Genomic DNA, 23,289 nt, shown 5'->3' with positions numbered 1-23,289 from the left:
AGTTGTAGAGTTATCTTGACTGAAACAAGAAAAAGAGAGATGAACAATTTGGTGGGTTGATCACTTTCTGGTATCTTAACGATGGTTTCTTGCCTTGTTTTTGGGTTTGTTGGGTAGAGAAACAAATAAAAGTGAATGGCAATCATCTTTTAAAGTAAAACTCTGTCATTGTTGATCTTTTAGCGTGCATATTTGTATTATGCCTATTGAGTACCTTGGCCATCCCTACATATAGTCTACCAACTCTATGATTATTATTATTATGCAAACTTGAGTATATTATGAGAAATTTCTGTTAATGTAAATAAAATAACCTGTATATCCAGATTATATCTTTATTAACTCAATATTTCACTATCGCAGCTTCGTCAGGAGCTGATAAAGCTGTAATACTAAAATACTGAACCAATTGATATATCCTAGAAATAAGTTATTTTATTTACATTAAAGTTACATTCAGTTGTTTTACAAGAAGATATTTTTGGCAGAATTATAAAAATGATCAAAAGTACAAAATTACTTCATTAATTCTATCCAAGTGTAATTGTGACAGTATACATATTAATAATGTTTTATAACCAATAATTTAAGTTAGAAAATATTAGCACATTATTTCACTGAGATAATTGTAAACTAATAACAGGAAAATTCTAACTTTCTTTGTAAATAATATAATAACCAGTAATGATAAATGTGACAAGACCAGGACAAACCTGTGGTACATATATCAGATAGTTCAAAACAATTCTGTATTAGAATGTCACAGATTTTATACACATACTCGTCAAAAAACATTTTTATACAAGTTTTATACGCACTGTCAAAAATATGCATCATTAGACTGATGTGTTGTTAAACTGGCAATGTACTCTATTCCATGCTCAAGTAGCTGTGTATTGTATACATCAAATCTAATAGTATTAAAATTGAATACCCATTTTTATGTTTTCCTTTTAAATCTCTCAAAATGTATAAAAGCTGCTATGGAAGACTATATTACCTGCACAAGTTTTGGCAAAGCCTTCCCCAGCAAACTGGCCCATGACACCAAACCCGTAAGCAGAAGCCTGTTGAACCTCAGGATTAGAACTGACTAAAGCATCCAACATTGGCTTTAGGAAATACTGTTGATACTTTGAACATGCCTTTAAAAAAGCAGTAAGTTGGTACAGCAGTAAATATCACTGTTTACCAAATAACAATAAAAATTCAAGTATTTAAATATCTCATTGAAAAATACAATAAAACAGCATTATCCAATGTCAAGATGTAGCACTGCATTTCACACAGCTTCTTCTTTTATATTTTTGTACAGAAAAATTGAATACGTAAAACTTTGATAACAGTTTCTTTCACACATTCTCAACCACCAGCATATAAAGTAAACTAGTTTTAAAAACAATCACTGGTAGATTCAGCAACTCGTCACTTAGTTAATCTGCTTCCTATCATTAAGTTTTATAGTAGGTTGAATATATTAAAACGATTTTCAATAGGCAGATCAGCAAGTCACATGACATCCCCAACCAATATAAAATAATGGTGGAACTGCTTGTGTCAAAATTATAGTTTGACATTTCATAGGTATTGTGATAACACCAAACAATGATCCCTTTTTGGATGGGTATGTAACAAGCCTACCAACACAAAACATTCATACAATCAGACCTAGAAAAATGTGCACCCACAAACCATGGTAAGCAAAGTGCAAAATCTTGTAACAGTTGAGAATCCACAAGCACAAAGGTTAGAGGCAAAAGCCACCAAAAATTGATTGTTTTTGATAAGATTATACACAAACCTTTTCCAACACAAAATATTCATACACTCAGAAAATAAATGTGTTGAGATCAGAAATTTAGAATTTCCAAGACAGGGATATCTCGTGTATTTAATAACATTAAAAAACAAAAGAATATGGATCAACTTGGAGCACCAGGACTATCCAGAAAGTGACATGCAACAAGCCACAGTAAGCAAAGTGTGGCATCTGATAACAGTGAGGATCCACAAACACAAAGCTCAATGACAAAAGCCATCTACCTGCCCCATGAAACAGTACACAACATAATCAAGAAGGATCTCCATAAGGAAATGAAGTCATAAGTGTATGGGTTGACCAAGGTAAGGCTTCCAGTCATATCTCCCATTCAAATGCTGCATACCTTAATCAGCTGGAAGACATAGCAGTCAAGTCACCTATGGATTTCAGTGTGATCCGACTTGAAATATGTGCTGATAAACCACTGTTTTTGTAAACTATATAGACTATCTACATCTTGCAGGGAAGAGTGGTGTGCTTTGGACACAATAGCTTTATGACAGAGCCTTTCATAGTGCAAACTAAACTGTAGGGCTATATTCAAGAAGCACAGACATCCAATAGAACATAATCAGATTTGGCAACATGGACTCTAACGACATGGTGAGGCTCCAAAATACTTTTTTTCTTATATAAAGTAGTCAACCTCTGTATAAACATGCTCATTCTTTGCCACAATCTTCAAGTGATACACATTTTTATATATATACTATTTTGGTTATTACTCAATCAAATCTTATAATGTCCTGAGACTGAAACATAATTTGTTTTAATGTTTAATATGAAGGAACCAAGTCTTTACAAAATGAACACTTTTCTGTATTTTGCAACATATTAAACACATTCAGATTAACACAACAAAAAAAGATGGAACATGTTACATATTTATAAAAATTTTACATTAAAGCATCAGTGGAAATTAAATCTGGCAAGTGACAACTTGCAATACTTAATACCAAATGTAATCTCAAAAATTTACACAAAAGATTAACTTACGGAACCCCCATATTCAATGACATCATCAAATACACAGATCCCCCACTGATGGTCAGTCCATGGTCTTTCAGGACCCTAAAACAAAATATAGTAATTACATTTAAACAGACTAATATTTTTTTCAAACATGTATTGTTTGTTTCAGAATTTTTGTGCAAAGCTGTTGTTACAAGCCTTAAGCTAATTAGAATAAACAACTGTAGTTTCCTGTTACAATTTGCAGTCATTTATGTTGGTTACACAGTTAAACCAACCAAGTCCACATAGAGTGAAGGTAGAGAAAATAATATATAAAATTTAACTGAAAAAACAAAACAAAAACTTTTGATATTTATTTTTGTTTTTGGAGATTACAAAATGAAATTTGAAAATTTTAGATGAAAAAAAAGTATTGTTAATCTTAACAGGAAAATCACTTTGCACTTGGAGCAGTCAACACACTGACTCCATGTATTCACGGACAATTCTTTAGTAAAGATACTTAATTAAAAAATCTGACTTTGTGTGTACAAAAGACTTGTAATGTTTACTGAAAACTAGCCAAATTTCATGAAGATACACATACCATGTTAAAAGTTATAGTATGGATACTCTTATGATTATTGGGATTACAAGGTTGGTGTAATCCACTGATCCCAAAGAGTGAAAAAAAGTTAAATTACTCAGCCAAATACTCGAGAGAACTGTTTTTGAGATATTTGTAAAAGTGATTATTTTGAAAGAACAATTATGGCAAATCCTAAAAGCAGGATACTACTTTAGGATCAACTTTCAGAAAAAAATTTCCTTTGTACAATATTAAAAATGTTGAATTGTTTTTGTTTTTCTGTTCTTATGATATTAGAAAATTGGGACAAATTTAGTTTTTTTTTCTCAATAAAAAACTGCAAATTTTCTTCACATCTACAGGTGGACCTCAACATTTGCAGGGATTATATTCTTGGAAAGTGCCATGAATGTCAAAACTGCAAATTTTAAAACTTAAATCTCATGGGAAAAATGGGGTTAGGGACCACACCAATGGTGATGTAGGGGAAAATAAGTAAACTGAAACAAAAATAAAAGACAGTAGAGATATATATTATTTATAAGTAATATAAAACTAAAAATGTATACTGTACTGTATATGTCAAATTAAAAACTACTTAAACTCACCAGTAATGACAGGATGATGATGTTGGAGTGGGGGATTCTCTCCATCATCATCCTGGTATGAGGGGGACCCCACAGCGGTAGCACATGATGGGAACCTGTGATGGCTAGTGGATCATCAATGTCAGATGACAGTGGATCTTGTGAGACTGGAACAACTTCAGGTGAGAGTTGAGCTTCGTGTGAGTGTGGAACTTGGGCTGAGCTCATGCTTACTGTTATAATGTTGGTGGCAGGTGTGTGGTGATGGCAACCTTCTTAAAGAAGCTTGTTATTTTTCCTTGCTGCATCTCATTCTGGAAGTCCCTGTAAATTTCTTTGTAAGGAATCATACCATCCTCCAACATCCTTTTAAACTTTAAGCTGCATTCCATAAAGGGGGTCCAGCTAACCACTTTATCAACACGAACCTTGGCCATGTGCATTATTTCAGTTAATTTTTCATTGTTAGCTGTGGTTTTGGCTCCTCGGTCTCATCCTTTCCTTCACTCTCCTCATTGGTATGTATGAGCTCTACAAGATCCTCTTTGTTCAACTCCTCTTGATGTGAGTCGATGAGTTCCTCAACCTCTGCCATGTCCTCAAAGTCTTTTTCACCAATTTTGTGTGCCAAACTAACAATCCTCTGCATCTCTTCATCCACAGAATGAAAGCCTCTGAAGTCGTACACTGCTTCAGGCCAAAGCTTCTTCCAAACCACATTCCAAATGTACTGTTTTATTTCTTCAAAAGACTTCTGGATGTTATTAATACAATCAGCAATATTATATTTTTTTCTAACAATCAATAAGTAAGAGAGACAAATCAGCCTTCATCTCATCTAGTATTCCTGCAATGGTACAGCAGGTTGAAGGTTGCAATGAGACCTTGTGCCATAGGTTGTAGGAGCCTGGTGGTGTTGACAGGTAAGAATGTTAACTCCACATTCAGGTGAGTGAACTGGAGGCTTTCAGAGTGGCCAGGCACATTTGTTTAGGATAAGTAGAACTTTGAATACCAGATTTTTATATGCCAGGTACCTTTCCACATAATGAACAAAGCAGTTATTAAACCAGTCCAGAAAAACTGGAAGGTGATTCTTGTTTTTCTTTTGAGGGTGTAGTTCCAAGCCCTATATACCCAGTGGGTATTTTACACAGCTACATGATCAGCTGATGCTACTTTCCCTGCTAGCTTAAGGTTATGGAGGTTGTAATACTTCTTAAAATTCAAACAGCCCTTACTGGCTTGAAATATGTGGCTAGCAGTGGCAGTGCTACTGCCTTCACTCACAGCAGCATTGCAGAAATGGTCATACAGGTCCACCAAGAGTAGATTTTTTCTGATTCTGTCTTTTACACAAATCCTGACAACTTTCATTTTTCAACAACTGGATCACAAGATTGAATGACACTTTGGGGTACACTAGCTGCAATGCTTGCATGGATATTGGCCTCATTGTTTTTAATAGACCTCACTGTTGACTCCTTCATTCCGTAATGCCTAGCCACAGACGCTTGGTTCTCAGCTTGTTTTAATCTGTCTAATATCTGTAATTTTTCACTTGATGGAATCACTTTTTCTTCCTTTTTGCAACAGAATCACTTTCTGCACCAATTTTACAATTTGGGAGCATGATTAAGACTTTGATAGATGAGTTTTACCAAAATATAAAGAACAAACACAACTACGTGGAAGTATACAAGGCTTGTATTGTACAGTACGGAATCAGAAAAACTACAAGTGTATTACTTAACCCTCTCATGTCAGGCATCCTTTTCTGTGCATGTCACAATGTTTTAATGAATTAGATTTAAGATTTAATTAAATTACTTTCTTATCATAGTATACCAATAAATATAGCATAACAACATAGCTAATAATCCTTATTTTAGTAGTATATTAGTTTTAAGTTCATAATTTTATACGACAATACTTAAAAAAAACCTAAATTTTCCTAGTATGAGAATTGTGACATTTTCTCTCTAGGCATCCTCTCTTCTCTAACTTGTTTACCACCCCACAAAGAAATACAAAATTCAAGGTTTTCTGTACAAGAGGATTGTCAGTTTCACTTTCAGCTCAAACTTGGTTTCCACAGGAAACACATCAATGAGCTTAGATGAAGTTTTAATGGCTCTTGTCATGTAGTTAGAAAGCTTTAAAAATGGGACATTATCTGTTTGTTTTTTTTGCATGTTATTATTCTGTGTTCTTTGTTTCGTTATTTAATTAAATAAAAACTATTTAGTGTAGTACTACCATCAGTACTTGCTTAAGCTCTAAACTGCATATCGTCAAAACCCCCACCCGTGGAAGTTAAAATTGTATACATTTTAGGTCACCATGAATAGCCAGAACCATAACTATCGACTGTACTTAGTTTCAAAAAAATGTTATAAACTTACCAGTAATCTAACAAAATGGTGAATTAAATGATCAAAACATGGTAGGAATTCTTGCTTATGGGTGCTGAATAAGGAGTGCAGAATGTCTGCCACTTTACTTAGGATATAGACATCTTCATCATCCTAAGAAACAACACCAAACAACATAATTAATTAAAGATCTCTACATAAGTGCACATACATGATGCAGTTACAAAGTGTTTACATACTCAACTAATAGCACAATTCTTTAAGTCCAGAACACTTTCTCACATATTATACTTTTTGGTCTTGTATTCTCCAAATACAATCCATAAAACACTGAGAGAACTTTCTGAACTATATACTGAGTGATTATAAAGAAAACTTTATACTTCAAAATGCTTATACAGGAACTCTTTCATTTACATCGATCCTAAATAAAGTTTTTAAGAAATTAAAAATGGATCTGAAAGAAGTTGTTTAAATCTGGTTTAACATTGTTTTTGGCGGCATGTGCCAAAAATGAAAAATTCAAATCGTGTGCCTAGGCCTGTGCTGCATCATGGGAATCAGTTCAAAGGCAGTCTGCTTGCACTTCCCTCAGCCTCATTCACAGATTGTTTGTCCTATCAGCCAGTATTGAGTGATAATCCCTGTGATTATTTTTACACCAAACTTTCCAAAAACCCTTAAACATAAGTGTTCTGTATTGATTTATTTATTTTATATGTCATTTTCATTGGGCTAGATTAAATTTGAATTTTGTCATGATATAAAAGACTGTTTGGTTTAGATATTAGTGATTAATTTATAATTGTGAGTGAATATTTTCATTATTTTTAAGTTTTGTTATAATAAGAGTTAAAAGCAGATGATTGTAGAAGGTTTTGTTAATAACTAATTGGTGTCGAGAATATAGAAAAGGGCCAGACGACTATGTAATAAATATATAATTGGGTGAGAAAAGCAGGAAGCAGTAGACAGACAACAATAGACATATAATGGCGAAAGAGAATATAGTTGTGTGAAGTTAAGTACCACAAAGGTGATAGGCCTACCATTTAATATGTTAGAGTGAAACTAACAGCATATAGAAAAAAAGATAAGAAGGATAATTTTATTCCGTCAAAGCATGGTTCTAAAGTAATTGAATCAGCCTGGGTACACTTTGACAAAAGGAACAGTGGATATTCACAAGAAAGAAGACCAAACGAGTTACGGTAACTTGCACCACAACTGTAAGTGAATCACACATAGAATACTAGTACAATAGTAATATGGAAAAGATAGTTCAACTTGTCAACTGAAATTCTAAAGTAATTGAAAAGGCCTAAGTGGACTTTTGACAAGAAGAAGAGAACTATATATAAATAGTGTTTATATGATATGCCTGTAATCTCTAGTGTGAAGACTTTGTTGTACATGCGTGTAACTATATATATATATATATATATATATTATTTGGAAACAAGTAAAGTGTGTGCTTTTTATTCATCTTTGAATTTATCATGAACAAGTCACAGCCACCTACTGTAAAAGAATCCTAAGCCCAACAACAACATAATCTATATTTATACTATTAAGAGATGTAAGTAAAAGCCATTTATTTCAACAATTGGACAAAAGAACTAAAAATAATATATATATATAAATATATTTTTTTAAAATCTGACAGATGTCCTAAAACTAATCTCCAGAAATGTATCCCTCCTTTATAACACTAAGTCAAGGAGAAAACAACAACCAATTTATGTCAATATGCCTAACATTGTATTTTCTAGGAACACATCCCAGATGTAAATGGGAGTGTTACTATATCTTAAAAAAACCTTGAAGGGGGAACATTTCAGTAAGACATTGAAATCTAGTTTTCTTTATACAAGTAGTTTTAAAGATACATCCATTTTAAATATAATTTTCTCTATAACTATCTTGTACCAATGAGCCTTAAATTAATTGAAAATTATAAACCATATATAAACAAATATAACATAGAAATCCAATCAATCAAAGTAATACACAACATTCAGTGGGTATCTATACAGTACATTCCACATTTTGAAAGGTGTTCAGTTTCTTACTTTAGTTACATGTGACTGTAATTTGAGATGCGTTTTACATTATACAGAATATAATTCATTACCAATTAATATCCTTACATACAAATTTCACAATATATATGAAAAACTTCACCACAATGGAATTTAATAAAAAACTAAAAGCTCATTTTGCTCACACAGTTGTCTTCTAATACTCTTTTTATATAAAAACAGCAAAAAATTGATAATTCAAATTATTGTACTGATTTTACTTTATTCCATTAAGGCCTTTTTACATCAATAAAAGTTAGAACACAGTACTTCATCTATTAGTTCTTCTTCCACCAATTCATCATAGTCCTCATCTTTCCTTTTCTCCTGCCTTTCTCGAGCTCTTTCAAAATGATCCCTAAGGCTCTTGTCAAGGACCTTTAAAAGTTCTGCCATGTGCTCTTCTCTTAAACATCCTCGGCCAAGTACCTCTATACACTAGTAAGCAGAAAAATAATGAACTTTAACTTAAATACACTTTAAAATCCTGTTTGTTAATCACTTTTCATAATTGTTAAGCCTTTAAATTACAAATAAAAGGGAAAAAATCATATAAAATGACTGAATTATTAACAAACTCTGTGTTAGCTAGCATGAAGATACTTGAATTTCCAACTAAAAATGTAACTGGAATACAGATTTTCAGGGGAAATTCAACCCTTGACACATAACATCTATTAGGCAAAAATATTATTCAAAATCTAAAGTGGAGGACATTAAATATGCTTTAACCCATTAATATGGAAAAGTCAACAACTTAGAAATAAAATTTATGAAAGAACTTATGTTTCTTCAAATAAGGCAGAAGTACCAGCTAGGTTTTAAATCCCTCAGACATTCTATTTACAGAAGAGTGATTGTTTTACACTTTAATACCTTGGCTACAGCATGCATTTGTTCAGAAAGAACTTCCTTTTCTGGCTCACTATCCACCGATTTCAATAGTTCTGGACAAATGTACTGCCACATTTCTGCTACATACTCTTCTCCACGGATGCGAGCACATTCTAACAGGTAAGGAAGGCACTCAGCAGCTGCTGAGCGAACACTTGTGCAAGGTTAAGAAAAAACAGAACCTTCAAAATTAGGCAACCAATAATAACCTGATCATTCAAAATTAATAAACACGTATTCAAATTCAATTTCAGATGTTTAGGCTATACTGCTAATGAGGTAAAAGCAGAAACCGCGCGTTTTTTCTAGTTACAACGTCAGCTATATTATCTTTAAAAACCTACATACTAAATCTGTGTAGCATACTACGATAGCTTGTGCTGTATTACATTTTCTTCTTAAGCCTGATCTTTAAAACAATGTGAGAATTGAAGAAGTTAACTAATTAATGATTTGTTTGCTCTGTTTTAGCAAGGATTATTTTTGTCCTGTTCACAGACCAAGGGGAGTTGACACCAGATTTTAGTGTTGCAAGTCCATAAACCTACTGGGGTACACACATGGTTTTAACCCTATGTGAATGGCATTGGTCCATTGGACCTACTCCATTTCTGTGAAGCTATACATAGCAAAGTTTATTATAATACCAAAAGTATCTTTCGCGTATCTTCACAAAATATGGCAAGCTTTTAATAAACATTACAAGTTCATTATAATACCAAATGTATCTTTTGTGTATCTTCACAAATTTTGGTAAGCTTTTAATAAACATTACAAGTTCATTATAATACCAAATGCATCTTTTGTGTATCTTCACAAAATATGGCAAGCTTTTAATAAACATTACAAGTTCATTATAATACCAAATGTATCTTTTGTGTATCTTCACAAAATTTGGCAAGCTTTTAATAAACATTAAAAGTTCATTGTACATAAAAAAAAAAATCAGATTTCTTTTAAGAAAGTACTTTTACCAAAGACTTGTATGTGAATTGAAGACTTTCCTGAGTCAGTTTGAGCGAAAGGTGATTTTTCATGCAAAGAATGGAAATACATATCTCCATCTTACAATTTTTGTATTTCATTTGCATAACTTCTAGACTCTCCTAAACAAATATCAGGTTTTTTGCTAAACTTTTATACCTTTTATTTTTTCCCTAACTTAACATTAAGTGTAATGAAGTCATTTATAGCAAAAGTCCAAAAATACTCTTTCTTTTTCTAAAATGACTGCATGTTGTAAGAATTAACACATTATTTATCCTAAAGTCTCAGATTCCTCAAAGTTTAACATTGCTTTCATTTAACTTTATTGTGTGATTGCTATTTGAATCATGTCTAACTTGTGTAACAAAGCAATAAATCACCTGGCAAGCTTCAGGTAGACAAGCTATCCAGTTACATCACACAACAGGAGCTGCATGTATTCCTGATGAAGTTTTAGGTTTTCTTTTCTAATCTAACAAGTTTCTAATTTTCATATTTAGTTATTTTTGTTAAAAAATATATAACAAATATAAAATATACATATAAAAGAAATTTATCACTTTAGCCTTGAGGACTTTTGCACTCGAATGCGTGGTTTATTAAGTCTTTTTATGTTGAATGTTCAAAAATAATTCACATAACTTTTAAATATGCATTTTAGAAAACAAAAAATGCATCGGACACTAGAACAGGATGTTCCAAAACTACTATCATTTACCTGGATTTCCCACCAACCTATAAATTTGTTTTAAAAAATTCCATTACTGCTCAGAGCGCCATCTGTTGTCTAAATATATCAAGCTCCCATGGTGAATGATAGGATTTTACTGCTAAAATAAAATAAGAGGTAATAATCTGATCTACATAGTTTAGAACTTGTTCTTTCTATTGATTATAAACATGTCCAATAGCAATTTCAAAGAGAATTACAGACATTTCTTAAGAGATAGAGGACTGTCAGTGTGGATTAAAGAAATATAGTAATATCCCAATAAAACAAGGAGAGGTTTAAATTTTATATTCTGGTTTTTAAATATCTATAGGATGTGTTTCTAAATGGTTGAACAAACTGAAGACCTCATAAGGGAAGAGAAAAAAATCTAGAAATGAGAAGTCACAGCACTATTGCATCATATCATTCACAGTGGTGCAGACTGAGAAGTTATTTAAATATATTTATTTATAAAATTACAAAATTAATACTTAGATAATATACAAATTAAATTATAAAGTATTTATAGATGCCAAATTTATTAATCCTATGTAAACAAGTGGGGGTCAAAGTGTGCAAGCCACAATATTTTAAAGAGTTGATGTCAGAATTATCAAATATTCATTTTACACCACTTTGTTGATTTAGCAACAGTTTGTGGTAGAGAGTAAATACTTGATATAATACAAAGGAATACTGAAAAAAAAACTGTAAATATGCATTTGGAAGATCCTAGAGATTATGCAAATTTGATAAAGGATAAAAGTATCGCGATTCTTCACATGAACATCATCTTGCAATTGACATTTCACACATCTTCAGTACAAATACTTTTGTAACACATCTGATTTTTTATACACAGCAAACTTGTATATTTTATTAACAACATGCCACATTTCATGTAGATATACATAATGAATTTGGAATTATAGTAAACATTTCTCCAAAACAGAGTTGGTCCAACAGACTGACCTTATGCACATTGATAATAAAGTAACTTTAATCAAATATAATGATATGTACACTTTTATCTCCTTTTTTCACCCCTAATGAAAAGGATATCATCATGAAAGTAAAATCTAAGTAAAGGCACCATCAGTTTCACAACTTCTTCTGTGTAAGCAGCAAATCCCTCCTTTAACTCACGTGCATAACACACCAACATCTGACAAGCTGTTGCTTTCTCTTCGAGGCCAACTGTTCTGATTCCAAAGTTTTGCTACAAAAGAAGAAAGTTTTAATAAATTGTTCTATGTTATCTGCTATGATACAAGTGCTTTTAACTATACCTATCACTCCTACTATCAATATCATTTACCTTAAACACTATAATTTCAGTAACCAGCTGATACTAATAAATAAATCCATTACTGTTCATATGCTATTAAATCTCTCGCTATGAAGTAGGTCGAATCGATTGACCTTGTAACCATTTTGTACTCATTATAGTTTCTATACTATAACTTTTAATACACTTTGTGTAACTTCACAAAATTTTGGCAGATTTTTAGTAAACATTACAAGTCTTTTGTATACTAAAAAATCAGATTTTTAATGAAGTATTTTTACTAAAGATTTGTCCACAAACATATACAGTACTTCTATACATTAGTCCAAGTGCTAAGTGATTTCCATATTAAGATTAAACTAATTAAATCTATTAAATAAATTTCAACCGTTTTTTTTTCAGTAAAACTTTATATGTTATCTGTTATTTTCTCCACCCTAACTTTATACAAGGTTGGTTAATTTAACTGACCCCATAACCACTAAAAAAAAAATCTAAATTATCCCTTTTTCTCTCTCTAGAATGACTTCAAATTGTAAAATGAAACTACATTTGTTCATTCTAAATAGCTTCACACTCATAACAGTATACATGTATTTATACTTAAATTTTATTGCTTTATTGTCCTTTGAACCCTCACTAATTACTATTTGCACCATTTTAAGCTGTAAATCACTTGGAAAATGTGCAGCTCATGTTACCTTACACACAAGCTACTCCCGAGCATACCCTGTGAAAATTCACCTAATCCAACCTTAACTAACATAAAAAGTTTCCTATTTTTATATTTTAGTTACTTTTATAATAATAAAGAAAGAATACACGTAAAAAAACAGGAAAAAGTACTTACCTGGGTCCTTTTTTTTTTGCTGTCGACTGTCAGTGACACTTAACCTTACTTTTTTTATATTAATGGTAGTACTGCACTAAATAATTTTTTATTTAATTAAACAATGAACCAAAGAATACAGAATAATAACATGCAAAAAGCAGACAATGTCCCATTTTTTAGGCTTTCTAACTATGCGACAAGAGCTGTTAAAATTTCCTCTATGCTCGTTGATGTATTTCCTGTGGGAACCAAGCTTAAACTGAAAAAGAATTTGACAATTCTCTTTACAGAAAACAACGTAATGTAATATGTCATTTGATAGATGAAAACCTTGACTTTCTGTTGGTTATGAATAATATAGTACTGAATGGCAGAGAAAAACTATTGACAATTTCTGAAAGACAGGATGCAACAGGTGGGTGTGGTAAGAGGGGTCTGGTTGTCTATTTCATGGCTCTGTAACCAAATAAGATTGTAGGCTGTAAAAATTATGCTTTGCCTGAGTAACAACAATATTATAATAAGTAATGTATGTTAAATTAGATACTTCTCAGAGGGATGTTAAATAAATTAGTGAAGAGGGGATACCTAGAGAGCAAATGTCACAATTCTCATATTAGGGAAAGATTGACAATTTTTTTTTCATATTGTCTTATAAAAAAGAACTTAAAATTTGTGTACTACTAAAACAGGGATTATTAGCTATGTTTTTATGCTATATTTATTGGTATAATATGAAAAGAAAGTAGTTTAATTAAATTTTGAATGTAATTCACTAAAACCTTATGAAGTGCAGAAAAAGATGTCCCTGGAGAGAGAGTTAACTCTATTAGAGCAGGATACAATGATTTGACACCTGTTATGTGGATTACTTGATTATACTTTGAAAACAAACTATTGGATTAAATAGTTTGAAATTTCCTAATGAATTACTTTCTACAGATTACATAGCTTCTGCAAATAAAATACTTTTTCAAGAAACAGTTAAAAATGCTTACCTATGTTGTAATTTCAATTACTGATTTTTATGTCTTTCTACATACTTTTAAAACTTTCCTATAAAGGTTTTTTAAACTGCAAATGTTATATTTGTTTTGGTTGGAGAAACAACAAATGTAGTTTTACTGTGTTTACGATCACTGGTATAAAATAAAAATAACTTTTACCATACCAAAATTATAATTAAGACAACTATAACTGTTAATCATTTACTATATGTAATAAGTTTAAACCTGTTTTGTATATATTTATTTTTACATTTCTTGTCCATGATTTTATTTGCCAATTCAAGCAATTAAGTAAGTTTTGTTGGCAAAATGAAACTTGATATTGTCAAATGTAAAAATTATTTAACTAAGCCTACCTCATCTTGTTCCACACACACACAAAAAACATTTTCCTATCATACTTCAATATCATAATTCAAATGCAGTAAAATAATAGAGCAAGCTTAAAAACAAAAAAGAACTTTAACTGTAGTGGAAGTTGTTCACAAAAGCATTTTCTTCTAGCAACATACCATGAAGCTAAGCTTCTATCACTTCATTAAAATCTCAATAAATATTGGCTTATACAGTTCAAAAGAACAGAAAACAAGAGCTTTCATGACATGCACAAATTAGTAGCTTATATGACTTCTCAAAGCTGATATACAGGCAATTACATGACAGCCAAGGTTTAGAAATGGTGATTGGCTAGAAATTGATAAAACTACACTTATATTTAAGTTACAAAGACAGGTTAGCTCTATTTTAGTCAAAACATTATAAATTTCTTATAGGAAGCTAAGAGTGCCATATTATGCTGAGACAAAATTCAGGAAGTTCACAAACATGAATGATTTCATTGGGAGTTTGCTGAACTCAACCCAATGTCAAAATTTGCTATTTTTTTAGTTTCTATATTCAACTGAATAAATAAAACATTTTTCTGAATAACTTTCAAATTCAACTGAAGCTGTTGGTTTTGTGTGTGAAAGTTTATTTTCTAAAAGTTTTGAATTCAACAATACAATTGTGCCCTTATGATAGACTGCACCCATATGGGTGTGAAAGATTTAAAACATGAAATCCCAATTAAACTATATTACAGCATAAGCTCAATAACAAATTTATAGCAAAAAACACTGAATAATATCTAAAATATAATAATTATGACCAAAATTACTTGTAATTCATCTGACTGTTTGGTTGAATTAACTATTATTTTTTTCACTCTAATACAATATAAAATGACTACCTGTTCACCAAGATTAACAAATTGCCAGTCATCATCTCCTTCAACCACTTTCATGTCTTCACCTATATAAAATATAGAATAAAATATTTTAATTTGATACCAAAAAATTTAAAAATATTATATACATGCACAACTAACAAAATTTATATTGAACAGTAATCTGTGTCATTTCAAATTTTCTGGACCTATTTCAAACATTAGTTTCCAATCATGAAAAATTGATAAACGAGGAAACTTTTAAACAGCATTTTGCAACATCTGATAAAACAGCAGACATTACTGATATTATGGAACCTCACACTTCCTGTACAGGATCATACTAAAACATGGAACAGCATGGAACACATTATTTCATATAATTAAAATTCCAAATTCATGGTAGCAATAGATAAAGAAAATGTTTATAAAAAATTTTAATATTACACAATACTCAATAAACACAGACAAAATTCCCTAAATTTCCAAAAGCACAGAACAGAAGAGTCTATTTGGAACAGACAGCCTATAAAATTCTCTTAGCAGGTTCTAATCATCCATATAAATATCTGAATAAAAGTTAAATAGCTGTTTATTCCATTTCATTGACACCAAATTCTTATTCAGATAGAAGTGTACATGTAAAACATACTTTCGTTGCTCCAATACCTCTACTTTAATGCAGACACATTGCACTAATAGTTTCCCTAACTAGGAGCAAGGAAAGCTTCGATGTTAATTATTTTACCAAAAATTACCAACTAGTACAATTATCATAGTTCTTGTTAATAGTTCAGTGTTAAAAACATATTATTTCCTGTAACTAATACCAAAGTGGTCAGTGAAAATTTCTTGAAAGCAGCTGAAACAGATGGGAGTCTCAAGCCTTCTAAGCTTCAGGAGTTTTACCAATCAAAACTGCATTACCTGGCACATGTAGCTCAAGTTTTAATTTAACTAACCCTTATATTAAAAAATAAATTGTCCCTACATATATCCAACAGTTTGACAATTGACCCGTTTGAGCTTTGGTGAAGTGCCCAATAAGGTTCAGTTACGTTCAAAAATGTGGGAAACAAATCAATCGAAGCATTTATTGAAATTAATATAACATATCAAAATAACAACAACAAAAAAGAAGTATGTAAACAGCTTTGTATTATTTATATTCCCAGGTGATTGTTCAAAATATAGAAATTACCAAGATAAAACCTATTGGAGTCACTTCTTCAAATTTCTTTCTTTGAAGTTATGGCATTGAACAATCTACCACACAATGTATGACTTGAATTGGCTTGATTATGAATCAATAAACAGTACATTTCTTACTTTGTGGAAGGCAACTGATCAATTTTCACAAATTCTCATTGATGCAATAACAGAATGTACCAAAGTAGGTACCAGTCAAAATTCTCATATTTGTACTGATCTCAGAAATTATCTTTGATATTGAAAAAACCTGGAAAGCTGGTAAAATCTCCTCCCTGAATTATCTTTAAAAAGGCTGAAACATAAGCATCTACCTAGAATAGCCTATAAAATGCTTGGAATAGGCTTTATTCATCCAAATGGTATTAAAGTACAGGCTGGAAACGTTTTTTTGCATTATACTGACACTTGTTTTGGTTTAATGGTTCTACTTTAATATGGACATACACTGTGTTCACAAGTACAATGACATTTTAAAAAGTAAAAACCTTCTTCATACAGAAATAAAACAATATTGTTACTCTGTTGTCTTTACATACTGGTATCTTTACTAGTCTCCTATATTTCAAAGGGAACCCTTGGATTCAACTACATTTAAAATTCTCACTTTATGTCTGTGAAATATGTCAAATATTTTGATTTAAAACCAGCTGGCCAAAAATATAATGTCAGAGAAGATTTGATTTTTTAACTTTCATAATGTAGAATCTGTAACATGACATGCTACTAGCAATTACCACAAATCTATATTATATAACTTTCAAATGGCCTGTTCATGTAAACAACACTCCATGTAAAAGTTACCATTTTAAATGACTGAAATTAAGAAGTTATTTTAAACTATCATTATACAGAATACAGTAATAGCAGTAGACTGTTTTGTGTAAATTATATGCTTCAAGAGACTTCTTAACTCAACACTTGTACTTTTAAGTTCTAAATATTAAGGCTTAATTATTGATGCAATGTATGACACAGAAGTGTATTTTTTTTACAAACAAACTTTTTTCATGCCTCACCTAACCCTCTACCCTCTCACTGTGGGCAGGTCAAAGTGTGCATGTTACAACTTTTTAGTTACATTCAAAATTTAATTAAACTCCTTTATTATTATAGCATAAAAACATAGTTAATAAATCAAATTTTAATATTATATGTTTTAAATTCTTAATTGTATAAGGAAATATTTAAAAAAATACTCAATTTCACCCCAGTATGAGAATTGTGACATTTGCTCTTTTAGGATCCACTCTTCTGTAATTTATTTACCACCCCTCCATGAAGTATGAAATTTAACATAAATTACTTATTATAATACTTATTACTCAGGCAAAGCATAATTTTATAGCCTCCAATTTTACAAAATTACAGAGCAACAAAATAGAAAATCAGACCCCTTTTTCTACACCCACCTGTCACATTCTTTCACAAATTGACAATAGTTCTCTCTGACACTTAATACTATATTATTCATAACCAATAGAAAGCCAAAGGTTTAATCTATCAAATGACATATTATATTACATTGTTTTCTGTAGTCTATTTTGCTTCCAGTTCAAACTTTATTCCCATGGGAGATGCATCGATAATCTTAGCTGAATTTTGAATGGCTCTTATTGCATAGTTAGAAAGCCAGAAAACTTATGATTGTTGAAGGACATTGATTTTTATGTGTTATTATTCTGTATTCTTAGGTGCATTACTTAATTACATAAAACATTATTCAGTGTATTAGTACCATTAGTATATAAAAAAAGGAGAGTTAAATTTCACAAACAGTCACTAGCAAAAAAAGACAACATGTAATTATTATATTTTTTGTTTTTCATTTTTTATTATAAGATTAGCTAAACTTTAAAAATTGAAAACTTATTAGGTTAGCTTAGGTTACATTAGGTTATCGTGAAAATCACTTTGTGCTCAGAGCAATCAACACTCCATATATTCATGGAGAAATGTTTAGTAAAAATACTTCATTATAATTTCTGATTTTTTGTCTATAAAAGACTTGAAATGTTTACCGAAAGCTTGCAAAGTTTGTGAAGATAATATAACTTTTAAAATGTTTTGGGTATGGAAAAACTAATGGTCAATATGAGGTCAAGATTTAGGTTGAATCGACTGAACCTGTTGAGAGAGAATTAATGATAACAGAAAATGTGTGCATTCATAATAATAAATCTTGTGATTTATTCAAAGTTAATGATTTTGGTCCAAGAAAACAAAGTATCATATTTTACAATATATAAGACACTTTTTTTTTATCCTGAAAAAAGCCTCTAAAAATCATCCTGCAGTTAAAGAAAATACATCTCTCAGTTTTGCCCCCATAATCCAAATTCTACCAAGTCTTTCCCCAGGCTACTGTAGATTAAAATATAAAAATTAATCTATACAAAAATACATGATTAGACTTATAATTAATGAAAACAGTTTGCTAAATATATGAGTGGATTTATAATAGATAATAATATTAAAAGATAATTAGTGTCAGTATAACTGAGCAGCTCACCAGGTTATTTAGTGCAAAGCAGCAAGTATTTCTGAATTCTCATGAACACTACTGTCTACTACAGTTCCTATTTGCAACATGCAACAGTTCTTAAACCTGACCTTTTCCCTTATGGCCACATCAGGCCAGTACAGTTTAGGTGCTGGGGACACTGATATCCACAACAAACGCCCACAGAAATATGCTTGTCATTTGAAAAATAATCTATTAATTATGTCTTCTTACCCTGGAGAGACTAACAGTGAATTCTGCTCTTTATATTGGTTACAAGAACCCCATTCAAGGACAGAAAAGTGTTTTGATACACTCACGTTTTTTTTTCTAAATATACTTTGGTAAAATATCGGTGCGTCTTATATGCCCTTGCATCTTACCTGCTGTAAAACATGGTAATAAGTTTTGATCAGTAGTGTAAAAAATAATTTTTTTTTCATGTGCTAAAGCCAAACTAATAGGCATGAGAAATGTACAGGCACAACTGAAATTCTAGTAGTTCAACTAAATTATTAAAAATTGCAAATGTGTACATATTTACATTCATTGCAGAGACTTCTTCCACAATATTACTAAACTTAAAATAATACAATTTATTAAAAGATATGTGACGAAGACAAAACCTATGGGCAAGTTTAACAGTGTTCTCATGTGAGACTGGTATTCCTAGCATATTGAAAATAATCATTGAATTCAAAATATTTATCAACATAAAAACTCTGGGAAGGTTCTACATATTCAACAAAATCAAAGGCAAATGTCAGACTGACACTTGAAACACCTCATCCTTTTTCATCACACCCAGGAAAAAGGCTACAGAGTTCTGAGTAGGCAGTCCAGTCATTTTGCTCACAGCTGTTTCATCTTATATCATTAAAGCTTTGCATTAAAAAAATAACTCCCAGAATAAAATAATCACATTGATTATAGAAAGTGCTATAAATATGAAACTAAACAATGGGATATTTTACTTGAAAAGTCAGTAATTGAGTTATGCACAGTTGTTTGTATATCAGGCTTATGACAGATTAGCCTGTCATTAATAAACAGGCTACCAATCTATCAAAAAGTTCAATGACAGTATATATTTAATGATATGACAGAAGGAATAAGAGATTGCACGTGTATAAAATTGAATTATACATTTAATTACAAAAATGCTAACATTCCAAACAAGCAAAACCACACTGGCCTTGGATTAATATGTTATTCAGAGTAGCCCAAATCAATGTTTGTTAGTACTGGGTGTTAAGATAATTAATTTTTATACCCCTGTAGATATTTTTATTAAAACATTTTATTACATATTTTGTAAAAAGTTCTCAATTTCAATATATTAATTCATATTTCACTAAACAAAAACATCAAGAGCAGTAATATTTTTAATCTCCCAAATCTGACATATTTAATTAGACTAATACAGAATGCATAAGACATGAATAAAAGTATGCATATCAAGGCCAAATAACAGCACTCATCAAATAACATCAAGTGTTTAAGTCTGGCAGTTATGCCTATTATTCTCAAATAAAATTATTATAAGAATATCCTCATGGAAACGAAGGTGTGCACTAATCTTGTAAATACTTTCCACATTATCAAAGTTCAGTTGAAGCCGAATTAATTATCTGATTAAAACTAAAATTAAGAGTATTTTAAAATTAAAGAATGCAAAGGAAATTTTCCAGTAATTAATTTGAACACTATCAAAATTTTCAACATAAAACTTACTATCTAGAAGAGCAATCTCTGGCTTCATGGATGCTGCTTTCAATACCGGTCCCATCACACAAGGAAGATAAGGCTCAAACTGTTTCCCAAGAATCTTACATATCCTAGCCCAGGCCGAGATCATGTAGGATAACTTGAAAAAACAAAAATTGCAAAACATACATTTTTTTGTCATAATCACATCAAAGCCTAAAATATTTTACATATTTAGCTCATTAATCTATTACAGATTATTGCAAAATTAAAATTAGTTTTTAACAATACTCTTGAAAAGTACAAAAATGACTTGAATAAAAGCAATGATAAGAAGCATATGCATAAAAAATTTGATTTTTTTGATAGAGTTACAAAACCATTCATTTACTGCTTCACCCCTATTGGTCATTTAACTAGACATTGTTTTACAGAGGAAGAAAAATTATAGGTCATTTATAATGAGATAGGAAAAACTAAAAAACATGTATCCAATTACAAAAAAAACCTTTAACAAAGAAAATAGAGATGGAGAGTTCTGTCAACTAGGATAAGTTTGGAAATTATCATTTTAATTGTTACCCACGATTATTTTGCATTACTAGTTCAATGTATGGGTTTAGGACTAACCTAAATCTCTTGAATCGACAAAATTTTGTAAAACATTGATGGGTTTAACAGCTGCAGATATTGTTAGCAGCACAAGTTATTGATAACTATTTAGTAGTAATGTGTGTGTAAAATATGTTTCAGATGAAGAACTATTTATAATAGTTATTTACAAAACAACAAGTATCAAGATGTAGTATGCCTTATCTGGTGTATCATCAAATTTAGTAGTAATGTATGTGTAATAATACATACAAGAATAATGTTTCAGCTAAAACTTTGCATGTTGCATCTAGTTTTGGAATTAAAAGAAAAGCCCCATTAACAATAGCATACATAGAAGTATAGTTGAAATGCTATTATACACTCTTCTTAACTTTTTGTCTATGAGCAGCCGATATATCGGCATGCTTGTTTTCCAACTTGGGTGAGCTGGTAAGTCTTGTTTCATTTCATGATCAATCCCACATTTTAAATGCCTTATATATTCAATACAAAACTAGAACAACTTCGGTTAATGAAATATCTTCAATCTGAGCATCAATTTGATAGAAGAAAGATGTGTTTCAATGATTTATGCAAGTGTTTTGAACCCCTACTTTGAAACAAAGAAAATGACCTCACTTTGATAAGCCTTGTCACTTTACTTCTGAGCAAACTAGGAAGTTATTTGAGGAACTTCTGAGCCATCAAAATAACTTTATTCCCAGTGATCTTGATGATGATGATGATTTTGAAATTGAAAAATCTGACTTAGATTAGTGAAAGTGAGAGAAAGAGTCCAGTGGTGTTACTATGAGGAAAAGAAAAGTAGGGTCTGGATCTAGACCTAACAAAAGGAAAAGGACGGCTGTAGGAGCAGGAGGATATTATGAGAATGGTGAAGTAGCATGGAGAATAGTAGAAAAAGGAGAGAATGATGTGAACTCCATGAATCCAATAAAACGTGAAGCTGGATTTGGAAAAAAGGTTTCACCACAGGATTTCCTCAAAGCTTTTCATGACAGAAAAAATTGTGGTCACTTTGATTTCTAGCATCAATACATATGCAGCAAAGGATTTGGATAAAAACAATCCTCCAATAAAATTATCATCATTTGCCTTGTGGACACCAGTTACTTCAATTTTAATTGCTATGGGTTTGGACTCTCAAACCCAGGATCAGGATATCTCTACACACCCTAGTACCATCAGATGTTTGCTAGGAACAGGTCTAAGATCATCTACCACAGCATGCTTCATGTCTGCAAACCAAATGCTGAGCCATTTGTAGAGAAGTTGTTGGAAAAGTTTCAGGCTGCCTTCTACCCATATGAAAATGTGTGTATTGATGAGATGGTTATCAGATGAAAAAGCAGATTCAAGCACAAGCATTTCAATGCATGCAATCCCCAAAAATATCACATCAAAAAATTCAGGCTTTGCTATTTGGCAATGGGCTATGTTATCAATTTGAAAATTTATTTTGTAAAGAACACAGCATACAACCCTGACCTTGACACCAACTCTGCTCATGCTGTCAAAATATTTGACACTCTTCTGAAGCCAGGGCATTATGTGTTTGCTGACAGGTACTACACTTCAGCAGCTCTTGTAGACTATCTACACACACACAGCTTCAATTATACTGGAACACTCAACATCAACTGTGTTGGTTTTCCTGCAGAAGTGAAAAGTCAGAAACTTGACCATCAGAAAGTGGGGTGATTTTTGGATTCAGGAAACAAAATCGTGTTTTGGTTGGAGAAATGAAAAGGCATAAAAGCCATGTGTGTTGGTATCAACCAAAGCTCCAGTTCAAACCATTCAAAAGGGAGCAGGAGCAAACACCATCATAAAGCCAAAAGTTGTGGATGACTACAACATATCGATAAATGGCTGCAATTGCATGGACCAGATAGTTGGATGTTATAGTATTCCCAAAAC

At 31.3% G+C, this 23,289-nt stretch overlaps 1 protein-coding gene across 1 annotated transcript in view; it reads right to left on the bottom strand.

Moving 5' to 3' along the window:
* Positions 1–23,289, bottom strand: part of LOC106457704 (importin-5-like) — an 83,116-nt gene that overhangs the window by 4,044 nt on the left and 55,783 nt on the right. The window contains exons 17-24 of the mRNA XM_013917151.2: positions 20,782–20,914; positions 15,360–15,421; positions 12,064–12,220; positions 9,285–9,457; positions 8,679–8,846; positions 6,358–6,480; positions 2,819–2,893; positions 1,001–1,145 (exon numbers count right to left, since the gene is read on the bottom strand). Of these exons, the coding sequence (XP_013772605.1) occupies positions 1,001–1,145; positions 2,819–2,893; positions 6,358–6,480; positions 8,679–8,846; positions 9,285–9,457; positions 12,064–12,220; positions 15,360–15,421; positions 20,782–20,914 (1,036 nt within the window). The remainder of the gene's footprint in view (positions 1–1,000; positions 1,146–2,818; positions 2,894–6,357; positions 6,481–8,678; positions 8,847–9,284; positions 9,458–12,063; positions 12,221–15,359; positions 15,422–20,781; positions 20,915–23,289) is intronic.

This window comes from Limulus polyphemus, unplaced genomic scaffold (assembly GCF_000517525.1).
Source record: "Limulus polyphemus unplaced genomic scaffold, Limulus_polyphemus-2.1.2 Scaffold363, whole genome shotgun sequence".
NCBI lineage: Eukaryota > Metazoa > Arthropoda > Merostomata > Xiphosura > Limulidae > Limulus > Limulus polyphemus.
Note: the sequence above shows the minus strand (reverse complement) of the source record. Positions and strands in the feature narration are given on the sequence as shown.